Source organism: Otolemur garnettii, unplaced genomic scaffold (genome assembly GCF_000181295.1).
Source record: "Otolemur garnettii isolate 467f Iridium unplaced genomic scaffold, OtoGar3 scaffold00144, whole genome shotgun sequence".
In the NCBI taxonomy this organism is placed as follows: domain Eukaryota; kingdom Metazoa; phylum Chordata; class Mammalia; order Primates; family Galagidae; genus Otolemur; species Otolemur garnettii.
Genome location: NW_003852539.1, coordinates 3,716,241 through 3,741,963, shown reverse-complemented (window position 1 = coordinate 3,741,963; position 25,723 = coordinate 3,716,241). Strand labels below are relative to the sequence as shown.

The window sequence follows — 25,723 nt, the reverse complement described above, 5'->3', positions numbered from 1 at the left end:
GCGTGTCTTAAACTTTTGCATTCAAGCAATCTACCTAGCCTCCCAGGGTGCTGGGATTATAGGCGTGGGCCATCAGGCCTCACCGATATTCTAAAGTTTAAAGATTTACAGGGACCAATCCAGAAGTAACATTTCAAGAAATTGATGATTCTAATATTCCTAATAAACCATTAATAAGTTCAGTGACTTATTCATGTGTGACTAGATTAGGAGAAGTGAGCAAACCTTTCCTTTCCTTTCTTTCCTTTTTTTTGAGACAGGGCCTTGCTCTGTTGCCAAGGCTAGAGTGAGGTAGTGTCCTCTTGGGCTCTCATAAGCCTATCTCAGTCTCCTGAGTAATTGAAACTATAGGCATATGCCACCATACTTGGCTCATTTTTTAATTTTTTAATTTAATTGTTGGGTTTTTTTGTTTGTTTTGTTTGTTTTTTGTAGACACTTTATTGCCTTCAGTAGAGTGCTGTAGTGTCACATAGCTCACAGCAACCTGGGCTTAGGTGATTTTCTTGCCTCAGCCTCCCAAGTAGGTGGGACTATAGGCACCTGCCACAACACCCGGCTACTTTTTGTTGCAGTTTGACTGAGGCTGGGTTTGAACCCACCACCCTTGGTATATGGGGCCGGTGCCCTACTCACTGAGTCACAGGTGCTGCCCTCATTTTTTTATTTTTCATAGAGACAAGGTCTCACTATATTGTTTAGGCTGGTCGCAAACTTCTGGGCTCAAATGATTCTCCTGCCTTGGCCTCTTAAAGTGCTAGGATTATAGACCTGAGCCACTGTGTCTGGCCTTTTCAAACTTTTTGAAGGACTAGGATATATTTTTAAAATATCAAATCTCTTATCTCAATCTACATGAAACAAATAAAAATATTTCATTGGCATAAATTTACATAAATTATTTATAGCATTGATCTGTTAAGAAATTTATCAGCATGGGTTCAGTACCTGTAGCTCAGCAGCTAGGGTGCCAGCCACATACAGCGGAGCTGGTGGGTTCAAATCTAGCCTGGGCCTGCCAAACAACAGTGACAACTACAACCAAAAATAGCCAGGCATTGTGGCAGGCACTTGTAGTCCTAGCTACTCGGGAGGCTGAGGCAAGAGAATCACCTAAGCCCAAGAGTTGGAGGTTGCTATGAGCTATGATGCGATGGCACAATGAGACTCTGTCTCAAAAATAAAAAGTTTTCTTTGGCAAAATTAAACTAGAAACTTGAAAGTGATATAACAAATTATTATCTCAAGGTTAAACCAGTAAGAATGTTTAATGAGGTCTCTTAAACACAAAAAACACCTAAAATTGACATTGAGGACAAAAGCTATCTGTAGGCTGACATCGTCAAGACTTAAAACATAAAGAATTCTGTTATCACGCAATTCTGCTTTGATGAGAACTTGCTCTGTCTAGATGTACTTCAGCATTTTTTGTCATGTTATTTAACATATTAACATGTAATACAGATGTTTTTCTTATGGCATATACATGAACTGACATAGATAGGTTTGACTACTATAAAGTGCTAGTGAAGAGCTGTCATCTTTCCAGTCACGGACACTCAAAAATAAGTTTAAATATATACTTAGGGATCGCATGAGCTGCTTTATTCTCTCGCAAAAAGTGGCATAAATATTGGTTGTATCTAGTGGGTTAAAATGTAGCATTCACCATAATTGAACCATGCATGTTTTATTGACAGTTCTAGGTAGTTAAAAATTTATCTGAAAATTAAATTAAAACCAAACATTAACAGAATCCCTAAAGCCTGCCTTAGGGTGCTTTGAAAACCAGTTTGAATATTACTGTCCTGATGCTATCAAAGTTCTCTTCCAACCCTGAAGAACAGCTCCTTACATATGCATAGCTCTTTTTGTTTCATGAAGTGCTTTCACATACATTGTCTCATGATCTGTCTCTAATAAGGCCCCAAGAATTGGCAGGATAGAGGTAAAATTACCTTTATATCCTGAAGAAGAAACCGTGTCCATAGATTAAGGCTCACAGACTGAGTTAGTGACAACCTTGTTTAGGACCTTCTCCTAAATATAATCCTCGTCCATTTTTGTTTTTTCCATCACTACACTGCAATGGGTTGTAATTTTTCTATTTGATCCATTTTAAATTGAAAGTACAATATAATTAACATGAAATTTTATAATCACTATCCTAACAAAACTATTTTTTAATGTAACCTTGCACCTGACTTTTTGTAAGTGGAATCAAGAGAATTTTATTCCATCCTTCTAACATAAATTGTTTCCTTGGGGCCACAGTGGGGTTATTTGGGTTTTTTTGAGGTTTTTTTGCAGTTTTTGGCTGGGGCTGGGTTTGAACCCACCACCTCCGGCATATGGGGTTGGTGCCCTAGTCCTTTGAGCCACAGGCGCTGCCCAAGGGGCCATGGTGTTTTATTAGGTTATATAGGTCAAGAATCATGTGAGTTATATGTGCTTTACAAGGCCCTGGGCTCAAAACTATCATAGGTTAACTACGCAACTTACATGTTAGTTAATATGTTCAAGTATCTCAGTACATTGTGAGCATTTTTCAGATTTCACATGTTTTTTGATTAAGTTGGGAAACTCCTCTGTAGTATAAGGAATCAACTTGGGGAGAAGATAGTTGAAATTTCGGTGATTAGAAACAGAACCAAAGGCCCAAAGCTGAATTTCTAAGAATAATGTTTATGAGGCAGATTTATTGGCACTTAGAATTTCTGTTTTCCTTTGGGGAACAGGGAGCAGGAAGAGGTCATGAAAGGAAAGACAAGGACTCTTCCTTTAGAAACTATATGAGAAGGGCTCATTTTAACATCTGTATTAAAAGAAGGCTACTTTTTATGTCCTTGTTCATTTTTTATATGGAAAGACATTGATATAAAAGGTAGACCTGGCTTTTTAAATTCTCATTTCAAAATGTGGTAGGTACCATTCTAAAGACTTAATTAATTTTACCTGTATTCACTTCATAAAATTAGGGCAGCATCCAAAGAATTCACATTGGAGATTTAAGAAAGGAATTGAACTTTCTCTACAAAACATTAAGAATCAGTCCTGACTTGACACTTGTAACACAGTGGTTACAGTGCCAGCCACAAACATGCAGTGGTGCTGGCGGGTACCTGTAGTCCCAGCTACTTGGGAGGCTGAGGCAAGAAAATTGCTTAAGCCCAAGAGTTTGAGGTTGCTATGAGTTGTGACACTCTCATACTACTCTACCCAGGGCAACATAGTGAGACTCTGTCTCAAAAAAAGAAAAAAGAATCTTTCCTACTAAGAAGCTAAAACACCTTGAGTGACACTTTGTTGCCTGGCAGCTAAAATGATTTGTCTTTTTCCATAGTATGTTGTCTTGTGCTGTGTTAACTTCCTGATAACCAAGCTTAAAGTGAGTGCCAAAGAACAAATTCAGTCCTATATGTATTCCTAACACGTTGGTCTTGCCCTGTTTGTCTCTCTGTCCTTCTGCTCAGGTTCCATACTGCCCTCTGTAGGAAGCTCTGTAGGCAGTGTAAACGGATACCACACCTGCAAAGGTGAGAATGCCATTTCGACAGTGTCTCTTTGTTGGGTGTGTTAGGACAGTGCTCACATTTGCATCTGTGTATGTTTCAATATGTGTGTAAGAATTGCTGCCAGATTGAGTGTAAGGATAAAGATCTGGAGAGAAACAACTGTACATTTGCTGGCTTTAGGCTAAACATGTTGGGAGTCCCTGAAACTAAAGATACTGAGAAAATAAACTAGATCACTAGATAAGGGCAATAAAGAAGGACTTTGAAGAAAATGTATGTTAACCTTTGAGTTATAAAGAAGCTGTGTGGTAAAGATAATCTAAGTATAGTCCTCAAACTTTCGGCTGGGTGACTTCTCTGTAGTTTGGAGAAGAGGGAGCTAAAGAATGCTCCAAATTTATTAAACCCCATACTGTGCTCCCCTCACTTGTTCCCATGTTTATTGAGCATCTTAAGGCATATGTGTGAGGATGTAATGGCAAAACCAGAAAGCAGATTAATGAGAGTTCTTTTGCTTCATGTATATAAACAAGAACTTTTATGTGGTTTATCAGGAAGATAATCTCCAGTTCACAAGAAGGGGTAGGAGATGTGCCTAATCCTGACAAATAATTTAGGAATGAGGAATCAAGGGCAAGGCATGGAGAGCTGTTCCCAGTCTGATTTCTGTTTCTATAATACTAGATCTGACGGAGATCCAGTGCGACTTGTCAGATGTAAACTTGAAGTACGAGAAGCTGGGGGGAGTACTTCAAGAGCGCCAGGAAAGCCTTCAGTCTGTCTTCAGCAGAATGGAGGAGGTTCAGAGGGAGGCAAGCTCAATGCTGCACTGGCTGGAATCAAAAGAGGAAGTCCTAAAATCCATGGATGTCTCATCATCTCCCACCAAGACAGAAACCGTGAAAGCCCAAGCTGAATCTAATAAGGTACTGATACTTAGCTGCATCCCAACCCAGAAGAGACTATTGAGAGTGAGCCAGGAGCAGCTGTCGAGGCTGATGATTAATATGCCTTAACTCTCCTTGAGAATTTTCTTACCTATGAAATTAGAAATTGCTATAAATGTGGCTTGGTGCCCATAGCACTGTGGTTATAACGCCAGCCACATACATTCGAACCCAGGCCCAGCCTACTAAACAACAATGATAACCGCAACAAAAAAATAGCCAGGCATTGTGGCAGGCACCTGTAGTCCCAGCTACTTGGGAGGCTGAGGCAAGAGAATCACTTAAGTCCAAGAGTTTGAGGTTGCTGTGAGCTGTGATGCTACCCCACTCTACTGAGGGCGACATAGTGAGACTCTGTCTCAAAAAGTGAAAAAAAAGAAGAAAGAAATTGCTATAAATGAGATTCAGAAACAAAACTAGATACATTTACAGAAAAAGAACAGCCCTCTCCAGGAGGATCATTTCACTGAGAGTGGAATCTCAGTTATGCTATAAGCAAAGCCAAACCATTCTCAACAAAACATCTTCTCAGCTTGGAGGGATCTAAATAACTCTGATTACAGGGTTTTTTTGTTTTGTTTTGTTTTGTTCTTATGGAGAGGGAGTCTCATTTTGTTGCTCTCAGTAGAGTGCCATAGCATCATAGCTCACAGCAACCTCCGACTCTTGGGCTCAAGCGAATCTCATGGCTTAGCCTCCCAAATAGCCAGGACTACAGGCACCCTCCGCAACACCCAGCTATTTTTAGAGACAAGGTCTCACTCTGGCTCAGGCTGGTCTTGAACCTGTGAGCTCAGACAATCTACCCCCCTCAGCCTCCCAGAGTGCTGGGATTATAGGCATGAGCCATCATGCTCAGCTACAGTTTATTCTTAAATTGAAATGTGGAACTAGGAAAAATGTCAGAAGATGTAAGACCATAGAAAATCCTGTAAGAAATAGTCATCAAAATTTTCAGTATTCCCATTGAGCATGATGAAAACAACAACATCACTGTCATTGTCGTCATCATCATCATCATATCTTGGCACTTAAAGTTTATAGGAATTAATGATTCCTTCTTATTGGGTTCTACTGATGTGTTATACATAAGAAACTCAGATCTTGCCACTTAGATTTTTCATTTAAAGTAAAAATTAAAGCAGAAAAGTTACATTTCTTAAAATCACAAAACAGGACATGGATAAAATCAGAGTAAAGCCCATAATTACCAACTAGTTTTCAGTCATTTCTACCATATACACAGTTTGTTTTCCTGTTCAGAATCTCATGCCATGCATGATGTTCTTTCTCCTAGGCCTTCCTGGCTGAATTGGAACAGAATTCTCCAAAAATTCAAGAAGTAAAGGAAGCTCTGGCCGGATTACTGGTGACATATCCCAACTCACAAGAAGCAGAAAATTGGAAGAAAATGCAGGAAGAGCTCAGTAAGTTGTCACAGGAGTGTTGCAGCTTCACTAAATTGTTGGTCTTCAAAATAAATAGAGAATTTCAGCATATCCTATAAAGCAAGAATTATTTTTACTTAATTTTCATAAATAAGGGAAAGGCCTAGATACAGCCAGAGAGTGATCCTGGTTAGAGAAAATAATTAGAGAGGTTACTCAGAGCCAGAAGTTTGCCTTTCTTTAACAAGCCAAACTGACAATCTCCTGTGTTGAAAAACTAAAGAGAGCATTGTTAATAAAAGTGAAAAATAGGAAATAATCTCCAGTGATAGTGATTTATATTACTTAATATCTTATATCTTTTGGCTTCATTTAAGGGTTTTTTGCTGATCAAACTTTAAAAATATTGATTCAATATAGGGATTAAATAAACTGTATGTTCATAATAATTGTAAAAAATGTAGATGATTACTTACTACCATGAAAATATGTATTGGCATAAAAAATGTCCATAATATAGTAAATTTAAAAACAGACCATAAAATAATATATACGTGGATATGTGGTGTATTTTACACATACTACATATCTGTGTAGTTCTATGCAGTTTTATCATATGTGCAGTTTTTCATGTAATTGCTACTGCAGTCAAGATGCAGAACTATCTATGTTACTCTAGTTAAAAGGTTACTTTTAGTTTAAAAAAAATTTCAATAATGCTCCTGAGGTTATTTCCTGTGGTATATTTGGAACATAATTTAGGGGCCAGGCCAGTTGTTGATGAGAGCAAAGGAATACATGTTCTCATTTCCTCTCTACAGATTCCCGATGGGAAAGGGCCACCGAGGTGACTGTGGCTCGACAAAGGCAGCTAGAGGAGTCCGCAAGCCATCTGGCCTGCTTCCAGGCTGCAGAATCCCAGCTCCGGCCCTGGCTGATGGAGAAAGAACTAATGATGGGAGTGCTGGGGCCCCTGTCTATTGACCCCAACATGTTGAATGCTCAAAAGCAACAGGTCCAGGTGAGCAGAATAGCTTAATGCTTTAGCTGGGGTGTCCAACCTTTTTTTGTCTCTGGTGCACATTGGAAGGGTAAAAGTTGTGTTGGGCCACACATTAAATACACGATCAGTAATGAAAGCTGATTAGCCAAAAAAAGGTCAAGGCATACTTTTGGTGATCTCTGAAAAGTTCTCATAAAATCAGCATGCAGCCCATGGGCTGGCCCCTGCAAATTTAGGGCAAAGAAATTAGAATCACATGAATCTGTATTTGAATGTTGCTTCAAATAAGTAGATTTTCTGTGGCCTTGGACAAGTCATTTAACTTTTCAGGGTCTTGGTTTCCTCAGTATGAGATGTTTTAAGATGTTTATCACAGTGCCTTTTTAATAGTAAATAATCCATTATTTATATCATCACCAGCAGGAATAAGATGAGTAGATGTGAGAATGGGGAACTTTTTCTGACTAAACTGCAGAATCATATTTTACTTTTAATCCACACTCATAGTGATTCATATTACTAAATATAATATCTTATATCTACTGGCTTTACTTAAGGATGTTCTACTGATCAAACCTCAAAAAAAATTGACTTACCATTGTGGCGGGTCCCTGTAGTCGCAGCTACTTGGGAGGCTGTGGCAAGAGAATCACTTAAGCCCAAGAGTTGGAGGTTGCTATGATCTGTGACACCACAGCACTCTACTGAGGGTGACTTAATGAAAAAAAAAAAAAACCTGACAGCCAGGCTTGGTGGCTCACGCCTGTTGTCCCAGATATCCAGAAGCCTGAGCTCAGCCGAGTTCGAGACCAGCAGAAGACCAGCATGAGGCAGATTGAGCCAGAGTGAGACCCTGTCTCTACAACAAGAAAAAAAAAAGAACAGCTGGACCTTGTGATCCCAGCTGCATGGGGGGGCAAGAGAATCACTATAGGAGGAAGAAGTAAAAAAAAAATTTTTTTTAAATTGACTTAAGTGCTGAACATTATAGAAATTTTAGTTGGTCAATATTATGTCATTTCTAATGAAATCCTGCCTAGAACTTTTCTACATCCTCCCACAAACCTGTTCCGCATCATCTTACCTTCCAAGTTCTATTAAGTTCAAACCTAAGAGTAATTTTTGAAGGAATACCTTTCTTTCAGCCCCTGTATCCAAATAATTATTGAGTCCTATTTAGTTTACCTACAAATATTTCTCTAATCCAGTGGTTTTCAAACTTTTTATTCTCAAACTCCTTTTGTATTAAAAATTATTGAGATTCCAAAGAGCTTGTGTTTATCTATTGATATGTATTGATATTTGCTATATTAAAACACTGAGGAAGGCTGGGCACATTGGCTCACCTATAATCCTAGCAGTCTGGGAGGCCAAGGAAGGTAGATGTTTGAGCTCAGGAGTTTGAGACCAGCCAGAGCAGAGTGAGACCCTGTCTCTCCTAAAAATAGAAAACCTAGCTTGGCATCCAAGCTGGTGTCTATATCCTAGCTACTTGGGAGGCTGAGGCAAGAGGATAGATTGACCCCAGAAATTTGAGGTTGCTGAGAGCTATGCTGCCATGGCACTCTATCCAGGACTACAGAGTGAGAGTCTGTCTCAAAAAAATGTAGAAATAAACCAACAACAACAAAAAAAAAAACAGGAATTTATATATGTATTAAAATAACAGTGATAAAACTATCACTTTAACCTGAGTAATATATTTTTATGAAAGAATAACATTTTCTAAACATAGAAAGTTTAGTAATGTGTGGCATGATTTTGTATCTTTGTAAATCTCTCTAATGGCTGGCGTAAGAGAATATTCTTACATCTGCTTCTGCATATCTGTTGCAATAACAAATGCCACATGGCCCCTGGAAAACTTCATTGACTGTTTATGAGAGAACAAGAATTTCAAAAGGCAAATAACATTGTAGTATTATTATGAAAATAGTTTGATCTCTGTATCTTTGCTGACCCTGGTTGCCCTTCATCAGCCTTCTCTAGTCTACTTAGAGAACTCACACTCATTCTTTTTTCTCACTTGGGGGGCAGGGGGGCGGCTTTTTCTCATTCCTCTCTTCTACCTTTTATCATTTCTCAGTAGAATTAATCACCCTATTCCAAGCTGTCAGAGTTCCATCTTTAATGTTTAACCATTTTTTGTTGTATTCCATAGTATTAGAGTTCATTGTTTTTACCTCATTATTTCTTGAGGTTGCGTCTTATTTATTTTTGTGCAGTATAAATGCTGAGTACTTCACATAAATTACATTATTTGATTCTTAAAACAGCCAAGATAAGTAGTTTACTATTCTCATTTTATAGATGAAGAAACGGAGGTTTGGAGAACTTGTTAAAACTCACCTAAAGTCCTGTATCTAATTGGTGATGGCTCCAGGAGTTGAATGCAGGCAGTCTCCCTCTACTTGTCTGTAATCCTAAGATTACATGAGAGCAGCAGGGAATAGAAAGAAATAAAAAGTAACTCTTTATGTAATTGTTCTGTATCATAACATATAGATTATATGTGCTGTTGGAATTCTGAAAAAGAAACTAAGAACAACAGACATTGAGAATTGAAGTGACAATCCCAGCCAGGAATTCCGAGGCCTGGCAAAAGGCCAGTGTAGAGAACAAGCATCAGGTTCCCAGCCTAAGCTGACTGTAGTAACTGATGCTGAAACAGAATATGGCAATAGAGTAAGAAATAAAATAGACACAGTCAAATTGTTAAGTGTTACTTCCTAGTCCTTGGAGTTTTTCTTTTTTCTTTTTTTTTTTTTCTGGTTATTTTTAAAAGAGATTGGCGCTATTGGGCACAGCAAAAAGTCAGTTTTTGTTTTGACACTGCTTTTAGATTTGTTTCTTTCTATCTTAACATCTTGGTGTCATTTCTGTTTCAGTTTATGCTGAAGGAATTTGAAACACGCAGGCAACAGCATGAGCAATTGAATGAGGCAGCTCAGGGCATCCTAACAGGCCCTGGAGATGTCTCTTCATCCACCAGCCAAGTACAGAAAGAACTCCAGAGCATCAATCAGAAGTGGGTTGAGCTAACTGACAGACTCAATTCCCGTTCCAACCAAATTGACCAAGCTATTGTCAAAAGCACACAGTACCAGGAATTGCTCCAGGACTTATCAGAGAAGGTAAAAACAGTTGGACAGCGGCTGAGTGGCCAGTCGGCCATCAGCACCCAACCCGAAGCCGTAAAGCAGCAATTAGAAGAGACCAGTGAGATTAGATCTGACTTAGAGCAATTAGACCATGAGGTCAAGGAGGCCCAGACACTGTGCGATGAACTCTCTGTGCTCATTGGTGAGCAGTATCTCAAGGATGAGCTGAAGAAGCGTTTGGAGACAGTTGCCTTGCCTCTCCAAGGTTTAGAAGATCTCGCAGGTGAGTTGGGATGGGGAACACACTTATGCTGTTGTTAGTGGCACATAGAAAGAAGGGGTGGATTATTAGTAGTTCTAAGAATGTAGGATGACTGTTAAGTAGTTTTAGGACAGAGAAGGATGTTAACCTGTCCCTTCTTCCAGCTATAATGAGAACAAATTGAATATTACTAATATGTGAAGCTTTACATAGCATATTCCTAGAGATAAAAGCTCTAATATAGATTTAACTAGCAAGTAGAGATTCATCCCTATAGATGTACTAATAGGTGAAATTGAATACATACTTTCACTGACATTCACTTAATGTTGTTTACACACACATAATGCAAATTTAGAACATATTCTGGACTTCTTATGATGACCTTGTACAAGAAAACTTTTATTGTTAATTCATTGCCTCTTTTTCTGTAAATGTTTATGACTTTTACTTTTTTTTTTTTGAGACAGAGTCTCACTATGTCTCCCTCAGTAGAGTGCCATGCAGTGGCATCACAGCTCACAGCAACCTCAAACTCTTGGGCTTAAGCGATTCTCTTGCCCAGCCTCCTAAGTAGCTGGGACTACAGGTGCCCACCACAACGACCGACTATTTTTCATTGCAGTAGTTATTGTTGTTTTAACTGGTCTGGGCTGGGTTTGAACCCGCCACCTTCAGTGTATGTGGCTGGTGTCGTAACTACTGTGCTGCGGGTACCGAGCCTATGACTTTTACTTTTTATCTGCATAAAAGTTTACTTCTGTTACTCAGATCAACTTACAGGGCTGACATAAAGATTAAATAAGATACAGTATGTGAAAGAGCCTAGTTATATGTAGTATACCATTTTTGTGGTAGGCCCTCAATTAACATTAGTTTCCTTTTCCTAAGGTTAGCCCATATACTCTCACTAAAACATTTTTAATGCCATGTTCAGGCTTGATTGATTTTAATTCCATGTTCTCATTTCAGCTGATCGCATGAACAGACTCCAGGCAGCTCTTGCCAGCACCCAACAGTTCCAGCAAATGTTTGATGAGCTGAGGACCTGGTTGGATGACAAACAAAGCCAGCAAGCAAAAAACTGCCCAATTTCTGCAAAATTGGAGCGGCTGCAGTCTCAGCTACAGGAGAATGAAGAGTTTCAAAAGAGCCTTAATCAACACAGTGGTTCCTATGAAGTGATTGTGGCTGAAGGGGAATCTCTGCTTCTTTCTGTACCTCCTGGAGAAGAGAAAAGGACTTTGCAAAACCAGTTGGTTGAGCTCAAATGTCATTGGGAAGAACTTGGAAAAAAAACTGCAGATAGACAATCTAGGCTCAAGGACTGTATGCAGAAAGCGCAGAAATATCACTGGCATGTACAAGACCTTGTGCCATGGATAGAAGATTGTAAAGCCAAGATGTCTGAGTTGCGGGTCACTCTAGATCCAGTGCAACTAGAATCCAGCCTCCTGAGATCAAAGGCTATGCTGAATGAGGTGGAGAAGCGCCGGTCCCTGCTTGAAATACTGAATAGTGCTGCTGACATTCTGATCAACTCTTCAGAAACAGATGAGGACGATATCCGGGATGAGAAGGCTAGGATCAACCAGAACATGGATGCCATTACAGAAGAGTTGCAGGCCAAAACAGGATCACTTGAAGAAATGACTCAGAGGCTGAAGGAATTCCAGGAAAGCTTTAAGAATATTGAAAAGAAGGTTGAAGGAGCCAAACACCAGCTTGAGATCTTTGATGCTCTGGGCTCTCAAGCCTGTAGCAACAAGAACCTGGAGAAGCTAAGAGCTCAGCAGGAAGTGTTACAGGCTCTGGAGCCTCAGGTGGACTATCTGAGGAACTTCACCCAGGGGCTGGTAGAAGATGCCCCAGATGGATCTGATGCTTCTCAACTGCTACATCAAGCTGAGACCAGTCAGCAAGAGTTCCTAGAAGTAAAACAAAGAGTGAACAGTGGTTGTGTGATGATGGAAAACAAGCTGGAGGGGATCGGTCAGTTTCACTGCCGAGTCCGAGAAATGTTTTCTCAGTTGGCAGATCTGGACGATGAGCTAGATGGCATGGGGGCTATTGGCAGAGACACTGACAGCCTCCAGTCCCAAATTGAGGATGTACGGCTGTTCCTTAACAAAATCCAAGTCCTCAGGTTGGACATAGAGGCCTCAGAAGCAGAGTGCCGACAAATGCTAGAAGAAGAGGGGACTCTGGACTTGTTAGGTCTCAAGAGGGAGCTGGAAGCTCTGAACAAACAATGTGGCAAGTTGACAGAGAGGGGGAAAGCTCGTCAAGAACAGCTAGAGCTGACATTGGGCCGTGTAGAGGACTTCTATAAGAAACTGAAAGTACTCAATGAGGCCACCACAGCGGCAGAGGAGGCAGAGGCCCTCCAGTGGGTAGTCGGGACCGAAGTGGACGTCATCAACCAACAGTTGGCAGATTTTAAAGTAAGTCTTGCCCTTGTGTTTTCATCTGTCTCTGTCTAATGTGTATTTCTTTGCTTCTAACTTAGAACCAATTGAGTGTACATTTCAACTTTTGTTCCTTCATTATTCTCACTTCCATCACCAGTCAGGCACACTGTTTGGAAATTAGTCTCTTGGACTTCTGGGCAAACTGGTCTGAAAATATTTCTATTATAGTTTATTTTAGTTTTTATATCCAATTAAGGATATAGAAAAAAATGTTCAAGTCTTATCTTTTACTCAGAGATTCTCTACTTAGGATTTATTGAACTTTCACATTGACCAATTTTGTAGCACCAGTGAACACGTCATCTTGGTCCCCATTGTTCAGATTGAGGCATGAGAAGCTGTAGGATAAACATATACTCATCTTCCTAATGTATCAATTTATACAGATTTGGGGGGAAATATTTGATGTATTATGTGATAAAACATTACATTTTTGTGGATTATTAAGGTAAAAACATAACACTTCAAAGAAATTTCCCATTTATAGCAACCAGCTTAAGAAAGAAAATATCTGAGACTCCTCAAAAGTACAAATTTATCTTAATTGCCAAATATTTTAATTTTTTTCCGTAGTCAAAATTTCTGCTCATAAGATTTTGTGAGTATAAATTAAAACAACAGAAGATGTCAGATGACCCCAAAGTGTGGATTTTCTGGGTCAGAGGCTTGCCTGTTGAGTCTTGGCTCTCACTGTGTGAGCCTTTTGCCCTTAGAGTTTCCTTTGCTATATAAATACCTAAAAGTACCTCACTCTGCCACTGTGCATGGAATAGGTTTGGAAGGGACACTTCTATCACTAGTGTTAATCATTCCCACTTACACAGTTAACACTCCTGCTGTCAGAGTACATTTGTTCTCTCAGAGCCCTTGCCTGTCAGAATTCTTTCTCTTAAAACGCATAGATGGCTAGGTGGTGTTGATACCAGCTCAGAGCCACATGGCCCTAGAAAGGTCACAACTTTGTAGACAAGATCCAAGTGCAAAAACAAGGCTATTTCAAAAGGGCCTCCTCTTGGAGCTTGGGGAATGTTCAGCACTAAAGTGAGACACTAGCTGAAGGCCCCCTTACCTAGTTTGGAGATACTACAATTTGGAACAACAGAAGTCAAATCATAGTTAGGGTTGTTGAGGCACCCAGTTAAGGGAAGGGGTAGGCAGAGAAAACTCAAACCCACGAGCTGTGATGTATGTTCCTCTTAGTCACTCCCACACCTCTGTTCTGGTGGCAGTCTTCCTTGTTTCTTTTCAGCTTGTGCATTTATCTTTCCTTGAAATTGATTCTACTGTTTTCTATGCTGATATTCTCAAGGAATTAGAGACATTTGGGCTGCATTGTATTAAATGTCCCTAAACTTCTGTGCAGTTTGATTTCTGTATTGGAGTTTGTGTTTAGGACCTGTACAGTGTGGTACTGGTTGGACTGGTGTGTGTATGTGTTTCTGTAGGGACAGGTAATTTCTGGATTTTTTCTCACTACCATGTCGTTATTATTGCTTACTGCTGTCACTTTTCACTGTTGTCACTGGGTCTACTCTTAGCAGTCTGCCCTTTCCTTCTAGTCTTTAGTGGGCTAGAACATGAAGTAAACCAGGCCTGTTTATTGCCTTAAAAATACAAGCTGGAATGTAGGAAAGAGTCCACAGACAGGCAAAAATACTGTTTGGATGTCCAGGCAAGTCACCTCTTCCTTTTCACTTAATCCTTGATTTCTAGAGACATTCTGAATTTTGGTGTTGCTGGAAGATTTCAAGAAATTACTGGACATTATTTTATTTGTTTCCTATTAATGTTGCGTAGTAGTGCTCAGAGCTCCGTAGCTATTTAGTTGCTTGTTATAGTCAAAGTGTTTCCCTGATTTCTAAGAATAAGCCTCCCACTGTGTGAAGGCAGGGACTGGATGGACACTGATCAGCTGGGCACCTGCAGAGTGTGTTTATCTGCAGTAGACTGGTGTTGACAAGACAAGCCTGGAAGAAGAGTGGGAACCGGGAGGAGGGTGACCAAGTGGCCCTGTGTGTGACCCATTGTTAAGTCACCAGGTAGTGATCAGTATCCCTCCTCAAAAGCCCTGTTCCACCTGTCTACCTTATAGGGAAATCAAAAACTTTGTAGAAGAACTTTTGCCTTCTCCCAGAAGTCTTTGGTCAGGAGAGGAGGAGTAGGCTCTTGGCTGAGCTCATGGGAAGTGAGAACAATGAGAGGGGAAAAACTCGGTGTATCCGTTCCACAGTGCCCTGGAGGCTGCATAAAGGGAAGGTCTTTTGGACCCATTCTGAGGACTGAGTCATTCACATGATTTGAGTATTGAGTTCCTGGGTTAATGTATTGTAGTTCAGCAATAGATTAATGGTTTCCTTGCACAAGCAGCAGACGACATTCATAAAGTATGACTCTGATTTCACATTCAAATTATTCTTAATATGGAAAAAGCAGAAATGAAGATAAATATTAAAAAATAGCATTAGCTTTAAGCTTTCAGCTTTTTTTTTATTTTTATTTTTTTGAGACAGAGTCTCACATTTTGCCCTCAGTAGAGTGCTATGGCATCCTAGCTCACAACAACCTCAAACTCTTGGGCTTAAGCAATTCTCTTAATTGAGCCTTCCAAGTTAGGTGGGACTACAGGCAGCCCCCACAACACCTAGCTATTTTTGTAGAGATGGGGTCTCACTCTTGCTCAGGCTGGTGTCAAACTCCCAAGCTCAGGCAGTCTACCCACCTTGGCCTCCCAGAGACCTAGGATTACAGGCATGAGCTACTGTGTCCAGCCCCTTTATTTATTTTTTTTTAATGGAATCATGGTCTCAGTACAGAATCTGTGTAAGAGAAGAGGGTATGAACCTGTGAGACAGAAATGCAGGTTCTGCTTTAAACCTAGCTAACTCTACAGGGGATAGTCATAACAGACTTATGAGTCAAGTCTGTGGAGAGCCCTGTCTTATTAGGGACCGTGCAGTAATGCTGACGAACCATGGAACTGCAGTCAGTCTGTGGGAAAATCAATATGGAAAACTAAAAGTCATTAATTCTAGGAAAGATATTCCCTTTACTGCTTCTGAAATGATGGAATCTGGTCAGCCAGTGAGGACCTCTTCTATGGGAATAGAAGAGAATCTTTTTCCACTCAAACCAGGCAAAGACTTCAACCTTCCTGAGCTAGAGAGGGTTCAGCTCTCTGTTGGAAGTGGAAAGGAAGAAGCCGTTCTAGATATCACTAATTAGAGTACTGAGCAGGTTTTCAAGAAACTGGAAAGAAAAGAATTTGGCTAATCTCTTCAGGAACTTCTGTTTTCCTGAACAAGAGTGTCTCAGATTATTGAGGAAAAGGAACTGTTTGTGTTTAACAGGAGACTAGGAAGGAAGGAGGGGCCTTTATATTACTGAAACTTAAACCAAAGAATTTCCCAAGGGTGACCTTCATGGGAAGGATAGAATAAAGAGAAATCTATTAAGTTACTTTTTTGTTTGTTTTTTTTTTGAGACAAAGTCTCTCTGTGTCACCCTTGGTAGAGTGCCATAGCATCACAGCTCACAGCAGCCTCAAACTCTTAGGGCTTAAGTGATTCTCCTGTCTCAGCCTCCCAAGTAGGTGGGACTATAGGTGCCCACCACAACGCCCGGCTATTTTTTTGTTGTAATGATCATTTTTGTCTAGCTGGCCCAGGCACGGTTTGAACCTTCCAGCCCTGGTGTATGTGGCCAGCACCATAATCACTGAGCTACAGGAGCTGAGCCAGTCTATTAAGTCTTACTATAACAAGAGGTGTTCCTCATTTTGAAATTCCCTACATAGGGTTTCCCTATCAAGAATTGAAGCAGGGCATTGTGGCAGGGGCCTGTAGTCCCAGCTACTTGGGAGGCTGAGGCAAGAGAATCACTCAAGCCCAAGAGTTGGAGGTTGCTGTGAGCTGTGATGCTACAGCACTCTACCAAGGGAGCATAGTCACACTCTGGCTCAAATAAGGGGGGCAGGGGTGGTGCCTGTGGCTCAAGGAGTAGGGCCCCAGCCCCATATAACAGAAGTGGTGGGTTCAAACTCGGCCCTAATCAAAAACTGCAAAAAAAAAAAGAGAGAGTTGAGACTGACTAAAGAATAAAAACCTATCTGCTTTTTAGGAAACTAGGCATAGTGATTGCACACCTGTAATCTCAGCTACTTGGAAGGCTGAGGCAGGGGGATCCCTTGAGTATGTAGGAGTTCCAGACCAGCCTGGGCAACATAGTGAGGTGCCATCCCTAAAGAAGAAAAAGAAGAATTGAGAACTCAATTTTAAATCAACTCCTCCTTTACACCCCTGTTTTCCCCCAAGAACCTTGCTGACCTCTCAGTCATACCAACTGTGTGGTAGTTTTGGCATCATACCAGTGAGCAGTACCAAGAAATCTGGATGTCCCTTCATTTATTTGTGTTATCATATGTATTTATATTTACTGTGTGTTCGGGCCAGGCTTCAGACTTGGCATTCTACCTCTGAGTGATTAAAAAAAAAATGGAGAAAACGGAAACCTCTTAGGATTTGTGAGTGCTTCTCAGTGGTTCTCTTCCCATAATCATGCATTTGAAGCATCCAAGCCAGTTGGTCTTTTCCTTGTCTGTCTTGCTGGTGGGACACAGGTGTGTAGCAGGCTTCTCATGGACTGTTTTCACTCCTATTTCAAATTGAGCAGAGCCTAGATTCAGGGACTCAATACACTTGCAGTTTCTATCTGGGAGACCTAGATTCCCTACTATGAAACCAAAATAAGAAAGTCTTGTAAACTCCTTCATTTGCTTTTCTTTGCCTCACAGAAAACAAGCTTAGGCATCCTCATGAGCACAGGTGAAAACCCACAGAAGGCAGGGCCCAACAAGGAGCTGAAAGACTGCCAGTTTGCACTGAGGTGCTCACTACTTCCTTTCAAATGATTACAGAGACAATATCAGCCCATCTACATTTTGCTGCTTAGTACACCTGCCCGAGAGTGAGTCACTAGGGGATAAAGCAAATGAGGTCAGCATTATCTGCCTGCCCCTGGAGAAATGGGAAATCAAACTTGGTATGACCTGTCTGGCGTCTGGAGGTTCAGTATCCCCAGCTGTACAGCAGCCAAGAGACAATGATTAGGTCCCCTTTATTTTCCCCTCCCAAATCCTAGCTTATACTGACCCTTGACCCATATGTTTTTCTTTCTTTCTTCCTAAACAAGGCTACTCCAAATAGGAGCTAGGGACAAGGCATAAGAGAGTACTCTAGAACAGGATTTTTCAATTTCCATACTGTTGACGTTTTGGATAATTCTTTGTTGTGAGGAGCTGTCCTTTGCATTGTAGGATACTCAGTGGCATTTCTGGCCTCTACCTACATGTGTTATATAGTAACTTCCCAGTTGTGACAACTGTAAAAATGTCTCCTGGAAGACAGACTCATCCTAACTTGAGAACTACAGACACCTGTGTGGGGGAAATTTAAGATTCATATGGAATAAGTGTTAGTTGATTAGGTTAAACATGTAGCAAGCAAGCCTTCTGGTGATCTAATTAGGACTGTGTGTGGTAGGAACAACCATCTCTACCTCAGCTTTCCTGTAAGGCCAGACCTAGGGTTCTTTTTTTTTTCTTTTTTTTTTTTTTGTTGGTGGTGCTAATCTGTTGTTTCTGGCTTAAAATCTCCTAGTCACTCTCCCTGGCATCTGGAATTTGCATGCAGTTGTTGATACAGGTGTTGGTGTTTGGTGGATATATTTCTAATAAGAAAAGGGACTTCCTTTGTGGAAATATTTCAGGGAGCTTCCTTCTTCTGTGCCTTTAAGGGGAGACTACAGTCTGTCTGTTGTTCTCCACAGCCAACCAAGAGTTTGGCTGCTGATATTTATAACCCTTATGTAGCCATCTCCCTCCCTTCCCCTCCCCACAAAGAATTCCAATGCTCTGTAATAATCCTCTCCACCCCCACCATAGCAACTGGATGGGGAGAAGGTGAAGGAGCCTGTAAGGCCTTAGCTTCATGTTGAACCTTTTCCAGCTCCACTTTAAAGTAGCACCCATTTAGTATTTTAAATATCAGTACCCCAGGCAAAATCCTGAGCTTGTATCCTTAAAGGAGCCTTATGCCCCAGTGAAGGTAGTAAAATCAAATGAAAGGTCATTGAGAAAGCATTGATATATTTCACAAAATCTGTCTGGAAATTTTGATAGCAAGGAAGATTGTAAAGGCAACAAACAAATATATCCTCAATCAAGGAAAAGGACTGAACAGTTTGAGTTTACTGAAATTTTTCACATACAGTATCAGCGTATAGCAGTCACAACTAATATTTATGATTTGACTTTGTACAAGAAGGAAGAAAAATGTGTTTCCAGAAAATACCCTATGTAGAACTTACATTGAGTATGTGATTAGAGAACATGGTTGACAGACACATAGAAGGCAACTGTTTCTCACTGTCTCTAGAAATGAACGGTTGTTTCAGGCTTACCCTGGTCTGGAGCTCCAGCAAAGTGTCCTGGGCACTTTTGAGCTGGCTAGCGAGTAGGAACTAGAAGCAGTGTGCTGCTAGGAAGTATGATGAGTTTCTCTGAAGGGCCTTTGGAGTTGGTTACTTTACGGAATGAAATTAGTCTCAGTAGAAGTCGTGTCAGGTCACTGCACCAAAACGTTGCTATACCACAGGGCTGTCTCCTGCTGAATGGATTCTTCCTAAGTCTCAGCTGTCCCATTTGGAAAAACCCAGCTATGGGGAGAATGTGTTCCCTCCCCACCTTCCTTAATACTTTGCCACCACCAAGTGCTTTTCAAGTATGAATCTTTGGTATTGGGTACAGACAATTAATAGGATGTACTTATTCTGGTCTTCACAACCCCCAGTCCTGTTATTTTAAATATCAATCTTTACTTATGGAGATGGTTCATAGATTCCCTTTGTGGGCTTTAGAAGGAAGGGGCTACATATTCCTTTCAGTCCATCCTTACTGAGCACTTGCTCTATGCCAGCTCTTGTGATGGGTACTGGGGTCTCAGATATTCTCTAGTTAGCAATACACAGATGCTACTCTACCTAAAATGCTATGATGTCCCAAGAAACCCATCATATCATAAGTCAGAAATGCATTTAATACACCTAACCTACCAACCATCATGGCTTAGCCTACCCTACCTTAAATGTGCATAGAGCACTTACATTAGCCTAGACTTGGGCAAAATCATCCAATACAAAGCCCATTTAATAATAAAGTATTGAATATCTCATGTAATTTATTGAATACTATACTGGAAGTGAAAAACTGAGTGGTTGTCTGAGTACTTGAAGGATGGTTTCTACTGATTGCCTGTTGCTTTCACACCATCATAAAGTTAAAAAATCATAAGTTGAACCATCATCATAAGTCAGAGACTATCCATAGTATGGGAAACAGACACAAAGAATTACAGTGGTAATAGTGTAGTGGTAAGTGCAGTGAGAGAGACCTAAATCTAAATGATCCGTAAATGATTTCCAATCTGAAAAAACCCTCTGTAAATCAGATACTTAAAATCCCATTTTGCATTATCAGAAAACTGAGACTTTCGGTTAAAATAAATAGTTTGGCCAGATGCAGTGGCTCACATCTGTAATCCTAGCACTCTGGAAGGCCAAGGTGTATTACTTGCCACCAGACTGAGCAAGAGGAAGACCTTGTCTCTACCAAAAATGGAAAAATTAGCCATGTGTGGTAGCATGTGCCTGTAGTCCCAGCTACTTGAGAGGCTAAGACAGGAGGATCACTTAAGCCCAGGAGTTACAGGTTGCAATGAGATCTGATGATGCCACTGTACTCTACCCAGGGGGACAGAGTAAGACTCTGGCTTAAAAAATAAATAAGGGGAAAAAAGGGAAGCAAGGGAATGAAAAGGAAAAGAGAAGGAAAATTCAAGCCATTAAGAAAGTATTAGAGGCTGGGAGTGGTGGCTCTCATGCCTATAATCCCAGCACTTTGGCAGGCCGAGGCAGGAGGATCATTTGAGGACTTGCAGCCTTCTGATTTTAAGATCTTTTTTGTTTGTTTGTTTGGTTGGTTTTTGAGACAGAGTCTCACTTTATCACCTTGGTAGAGTTTTGTGACATCACAGCTCACAGCAACCTCAAACTCTTGGGCATAAACAATTCTCTTGAAATCACCTCTGCCTCCCAAGTACATGGGACTATAGGCACCTGCCACAATGCCTGACTATTTTTATTTATTAAGACAGAGTCTCACTTTGCCACCCTTAGCAGAGTGCCATGGTATGACAGCTCACAGAAACCTCCAACTCCTGGGCTTAAGTGATTCTCTTGCCTTAGCCTCCCAAGTAGCTGGGACTACAGGCGCCCACCACAACGCCTGGCTATTTAGAGATGAAGTCTGGTCTCAAACCTGTGAGCTCAGGCAATTCACCTGCATTGGCCTCCCAAGTGCTGAAGTGTAAGATTGTTCTTTTTTTTGCAGTTTTTGGCCAGGGCTGGGTTTGAACCAGCCACCTCTAGCATATGGGGTCGGCACCCTACTCCTTTGAGCCACTGGAGCCACCCATAAGATTGTTCTTTTTTAAGCACCAAACGAGGCAAGAAAAGTTTTGTCTTTCTCTGCTACACCCCTTTAATAAAAGGATTTGTTCCATAAAATTTAAATTTAGTCAAAAGGCCACACTTTTAAGAACCTAGAAGGCCACATGTGGCCTTCAGGCCGCAAGTTCCCCACCCCTGACTAGGTATGTGTTCAATACCAGCCTGGTAAGATAGTGAGACCCCATCTCTATCAAAAAAGAAAAAAGAGAAAAGAAAATTAGCATGATGGCATACACGCCTGTAGTCCCAGCTATTCAGGAGGTCTGTCCCCCCATTTGAGAAGGTCTGTTTGGTGCCAAAACTCATGCTACACTAGTGGTTCTTAATGAGAGTCAGTTTCACTCCTTGGGAGACACTTAGCAATGTCAAGGCATTTTTCATTATCGCAACTGGGGAAGCTGCTACTGGTATCTGGTGGGTGCTGCTAAAAAACCTACAAAACGATGAAGGAATTATTCAGCCCACTTTGAGAAAACGATAGATTTGAATTTTACCATCTTCATGCTCCATGAAAAGTTAGAGTTAACTGAAGAAATAGTTTTACTGCCAGGGAAGCTTCTGTGGTTTTACTGCCCTCTTTAAAAAATTAGTTAAGAAACAGTGTTACTTCCGACAGTGACTTAGATAAAGTCAGGATCTTGAACTAATTTGAGTCAGTAGCTAAAGAATTCTCTCTATGCTTGACCAGTCCCCGCCCCACACTGCTACCAGGCTCCTGCTGTGGAAATCAATCAGCTGTGTATTCCAAGCTGCTTCCTGGAGGGTGTGTTATGGAATGGCATCAGCCTCTGCACCAGCTGGGAGTACTGGTCTCCGTGTGATGTTATCAGATTCTGTCTCTTTTGAGCCTTGCGTTGGAACAAAGGACCCTCTGTTAAGAACGCAGAGAACTAGTGATTGGACAGTCGGCATATACACACATGGTTCCCATGGAAAAAACAAATACATTATACTGTAGCTTTCTAAAACTTGGGCCTCCAAAATGCATTTCCTGAGTTACTATCTGTATTCACCTTTATTTCTGTAAGTGGTTTTGCTTCCCCCAAATCAGTGGAGGGACCATCTGATCTGATGAATTAAATAATGGCATCCTATAGAACTAGTCCATTTCTGTGACTCCAGTCTTGGAAACTATATATTTGATCCCCACTATCTTTCTAGTCTTATTTCCTAGATAGACCATCACTCCGTCCCCTTACCCCAGACATTCCTTATACATCCTATTTGATTTCTACCCATACTTGAAGGCATATCTCAAGTACCAAAGCCTCCCTGATCTCCCCAGCTCACTACTTCTCTTGATATCCTAAATCACATTTTGGGGTTTTTTTTCCTTTGGGAGACAAAGTCTCACTCATTCTCCCTGGGGTTGAGTGCTGTGGCTTCATACCTCACAGCAATCTCAAACTCTTGGGCTCAAATGACTCTCTTGTTTCAGCCTCCTGAGTAGCTGGAACTATAGTTGCCCACCATGATGCCCAGCTGTTTTTTTTTTTTCTTTCCCCTTCTATTTCTTGTAGAGACAGGGTCTCGAACCTGGTCTCAGGCTGGTCTCAAACTCTTGAGTTCCGGTGATCCACCTGCCTTGGGCTCCCAGAGTGCTGGGATTACAGATGTGAGCCACTGAGCCCAACCTCCTAAATCATTTAATATGTATAACTCATTTGGCTCTTACTACATACCGCCTAGTTTTGACTTTATGAGACAGAGTCTCACTTTATTGCCCTCAGCAGAGTGCTTTGGCATCACACAGTTCACAGCAATCTCCAACTCCTGGGCTTAGGTGATTCTCCTGCCTCAGCCTCTCGAGTAGCTGGGACTACAGGTGCCCGCCACAACGCCCAGCTATAGTTTTGACATTTTTATGATTATATGCATTTTGTTCCATTCACTGTTCATCTCAGTGAATTCATTTTTGTGTCCCTCAAAGTAGTTAGCACATTAGTATATACATGGTTGGAGATTAGTGAATATTTGATTGATTAGACGTATGCTCTTTATTTCTCATAAGTCATGTGAGCTGTAAGATTCAAAATGCTGTGTACATTGCAAGACCTTTTTTTTTTTTTTTGGTAACAGAGTCTCACTTTGTTGCCCTTGGTAGAGTGCCCTGGTTTCATAGCTCACCATAACCTCAATCTCCTGGGCTCAAGTGATTCTCTTGCCTCAGACTCCCAAGTAGCTGAGACTACAAGTGCCCACCACAATGCCTGGCTATTTTCAGAGATGGGGGTCTTGCTCTTGCTCAGGCTGGTCTCGAACCTGTGAACTCAGAGCATTCCACCTGTCTCAGTGTCCCAGACTGCAAGGATTACAGGCTTGAGCCACCACGCCTCGCCTGCTTTGCAAGACTTGAGGTATATCCCTGTGTGCCCTAAAGAAATTCTAATCTTAACCTGGTTTCCTCACCTCTCCATCTTCTTTCTGGGCTCCCTTCCTTCTCTACTAGTCAGCATATGTTAAAGGAAACACAATCTCATCTCAATATTAGCCCAAACAAAGCAAAATTAAGAAGGAAATACGCTACATCTAATATACTTGAATAAAGCCAGATTCTGAAATATTGTTTTGTAATTGCCCATCAGGTTAGAGTCATTATTTACTATATTAGTTGACAGTTTACAAGAGTCTTCACGCTGCATTCAACTTGGTATAGAGGAACAAATTAGACACAAGCTTGAGTCAGAAGTACCCAGCTTTAGATCTTGGCTCCATAAAGCTCCATAACAGCACCAAGCTTATATTAGGGGTTCAAAATATAATGATATCTTTTTTAAAAAAAGGTTTATTCAGACATACAAATTAGAGTATTGTGAAATCTTTCAAATAAAAGTAGTTATTCCCCTTTGTGCCTAGGGGATGATCTTTTTTCCAGGAGACTTGATCTAAGGGCCAGCACCAGATTAGATCAGCTCTGAGCTTGGAAAAATGGAAATTATGAAGATAAAATACAATAAGTTTGATGACAGCAGTGAAGCAAGTGATTGGACAGTCTCCTTGAGCAGTTTTTATGGGGAACAAGTGAAGGCCGTATGTTCTAACCCTAGAGTAACAATACATGGACAAATTTAGGTTATGATTCTTTAACACAGCTTTAAATACATTTTATGTACACATACATACCTATACATCATTACTTATTTATTCATTATTTGTTTATGTATTCTTATCAGAATCCCACAACTAGCAAATTTTTCTAAGGCCATTTTGGTCTTGGCTTATGTGCTCTACAAATTAATACTATTTTCAAATCATTAACCAGAATAACTAGAAGACATTACCACCTCAATGACTTCCCTAGCCACTTGGTTACCCATTAGATCAGCTCTAATGATCTCAGGATTCTTGGCCTAATTAGCTTTTATCATAGACCATATTATCTTCCTGTGTTGCCATATAACAGCAACTACCAAGTCAGCATCTTTAGAAGAGATGCCTCTTAAATTAATCTTTAATTAAAACATTAAGGTGTGAGAGGAAAAATATCAGCATAGTTTCAGAGGCAAGCAGCTTAAAAACACAGATATAATTCGTCTCTCTACCAATCTCATACCAGATTGACGTGTTTTACAGGAAAGGCTTTAATTCTTCACAGTTTCAGCAAATGTATGTTTCCAGTATTTGGTAATGTATGTATATTTGAGTCAGGGAAGAAGAAAAAAATTCAAAGTAATTGTACTTACCTTAGGTTTTCTCCAGCTTACATTTATTGAATCCATTCAAGTAAACCATTTAAGACCTCTATCATCTTGTAATTCATTCCCAAAGGATGGGCTCTGGTTTAGGTTTAATTCTTTAAGCTCAGACCTAAGCTATTTGTTTGTTTGTGATCAATGATAAGAACTGCAGTAGTAACAAAATGAAAGAGCTTTTAGAACTCTCTTCTCTCTGTGTTATTTATTCTACCTTATTTTCTAATATTCAAGAGGGAACTTTGGCAGCAAGATTCCTCAGAGATTCAACCCAGGGATCTGTTTCATGGAAATAGCCAAACAACTTTGTGAGGGTCATGCCACCCTGAAACTGGAAAGACTATTCTCAGTTAGTCCCAGGGGAAACTCACATTGTCACTTGCTCAGGAATGTCAGCCCTGAACTTCCAGGTCAGCTTGGGCTCCATGACCCCTGTTGCCGTACTAAAATGCAGGCTCCTTACCACATCTTGCTCATTGCTCTCTCACTTAGTGCCTGGCATAGTTTAGGGTGCATAATAGATTCCAATAAATCTTTGTTGAGTGTATGAAAACAAGAAAACCAGATGAAATTACTTGCCACAAAAGGACAGGAAGAGGAGCACAGGGAGACAAAGAAGGACCGGCTAGAAAGGTAGCATCAGGTTAGCACAGTGTCATGGAAGCCAAAAAAAGAGTCTTAAGAAGGGAGGATCTGGTGGCGCCTGTGGCTCAAAGGAGTAGGGCACCGGCCCCATATGCCAGTGGTGGCGGGTTCAAACCCAGCCCTGGCCAAAAACTGAA

At 40.7% G+C, this 25,723-nt stretch overlaps 1 protein-coding gene across 7 annotated transcripts in view; it reads left to right on the top strand.

Annotated features, from left to right (window-relative positions):
- Positions 1-25,723, top strand: part of LOC100961574 (microtubule-actin cross-linking factor 1) — a 363,479-nt gene that overhangs the window by 262,843 nt on the left and 74,913 nt on the right. For 4 of the 7 annotated variants that reach the window (XM_023518664.1, XM_023518661.1, XM_023518660.1 and 1 more), the window contains 6 exons: positions 3,474-3,536; positions 4,200-4,441; positions 5,760-5,889; positions 6,672-6,871; positions 9,742-10,237; positions 11,189-12,660. In XM_023518664.1, coding sequence (XP_023374432.1) covers positions 3,474-3,536; positions 4,200-4,441; positions 5,760-5,889; positions 6,672-6,871; positions 9,742-10,237; positions 11,189-12,660 — 2,603 coding nt within the window. The remainder of the gene's footprint in view (positions 1-3,473; positions 3,537-4,199; positions 4,442-5,759; positions 5,890-6,671; positions 6,872-9,741; positions 10,238-11,188; positions 12,661-25,723) is intronic. The other 3 variants (XM_023518666.1, XM_023518665.1, XM_023518662.1) reach the window with 1 other exon arrangement.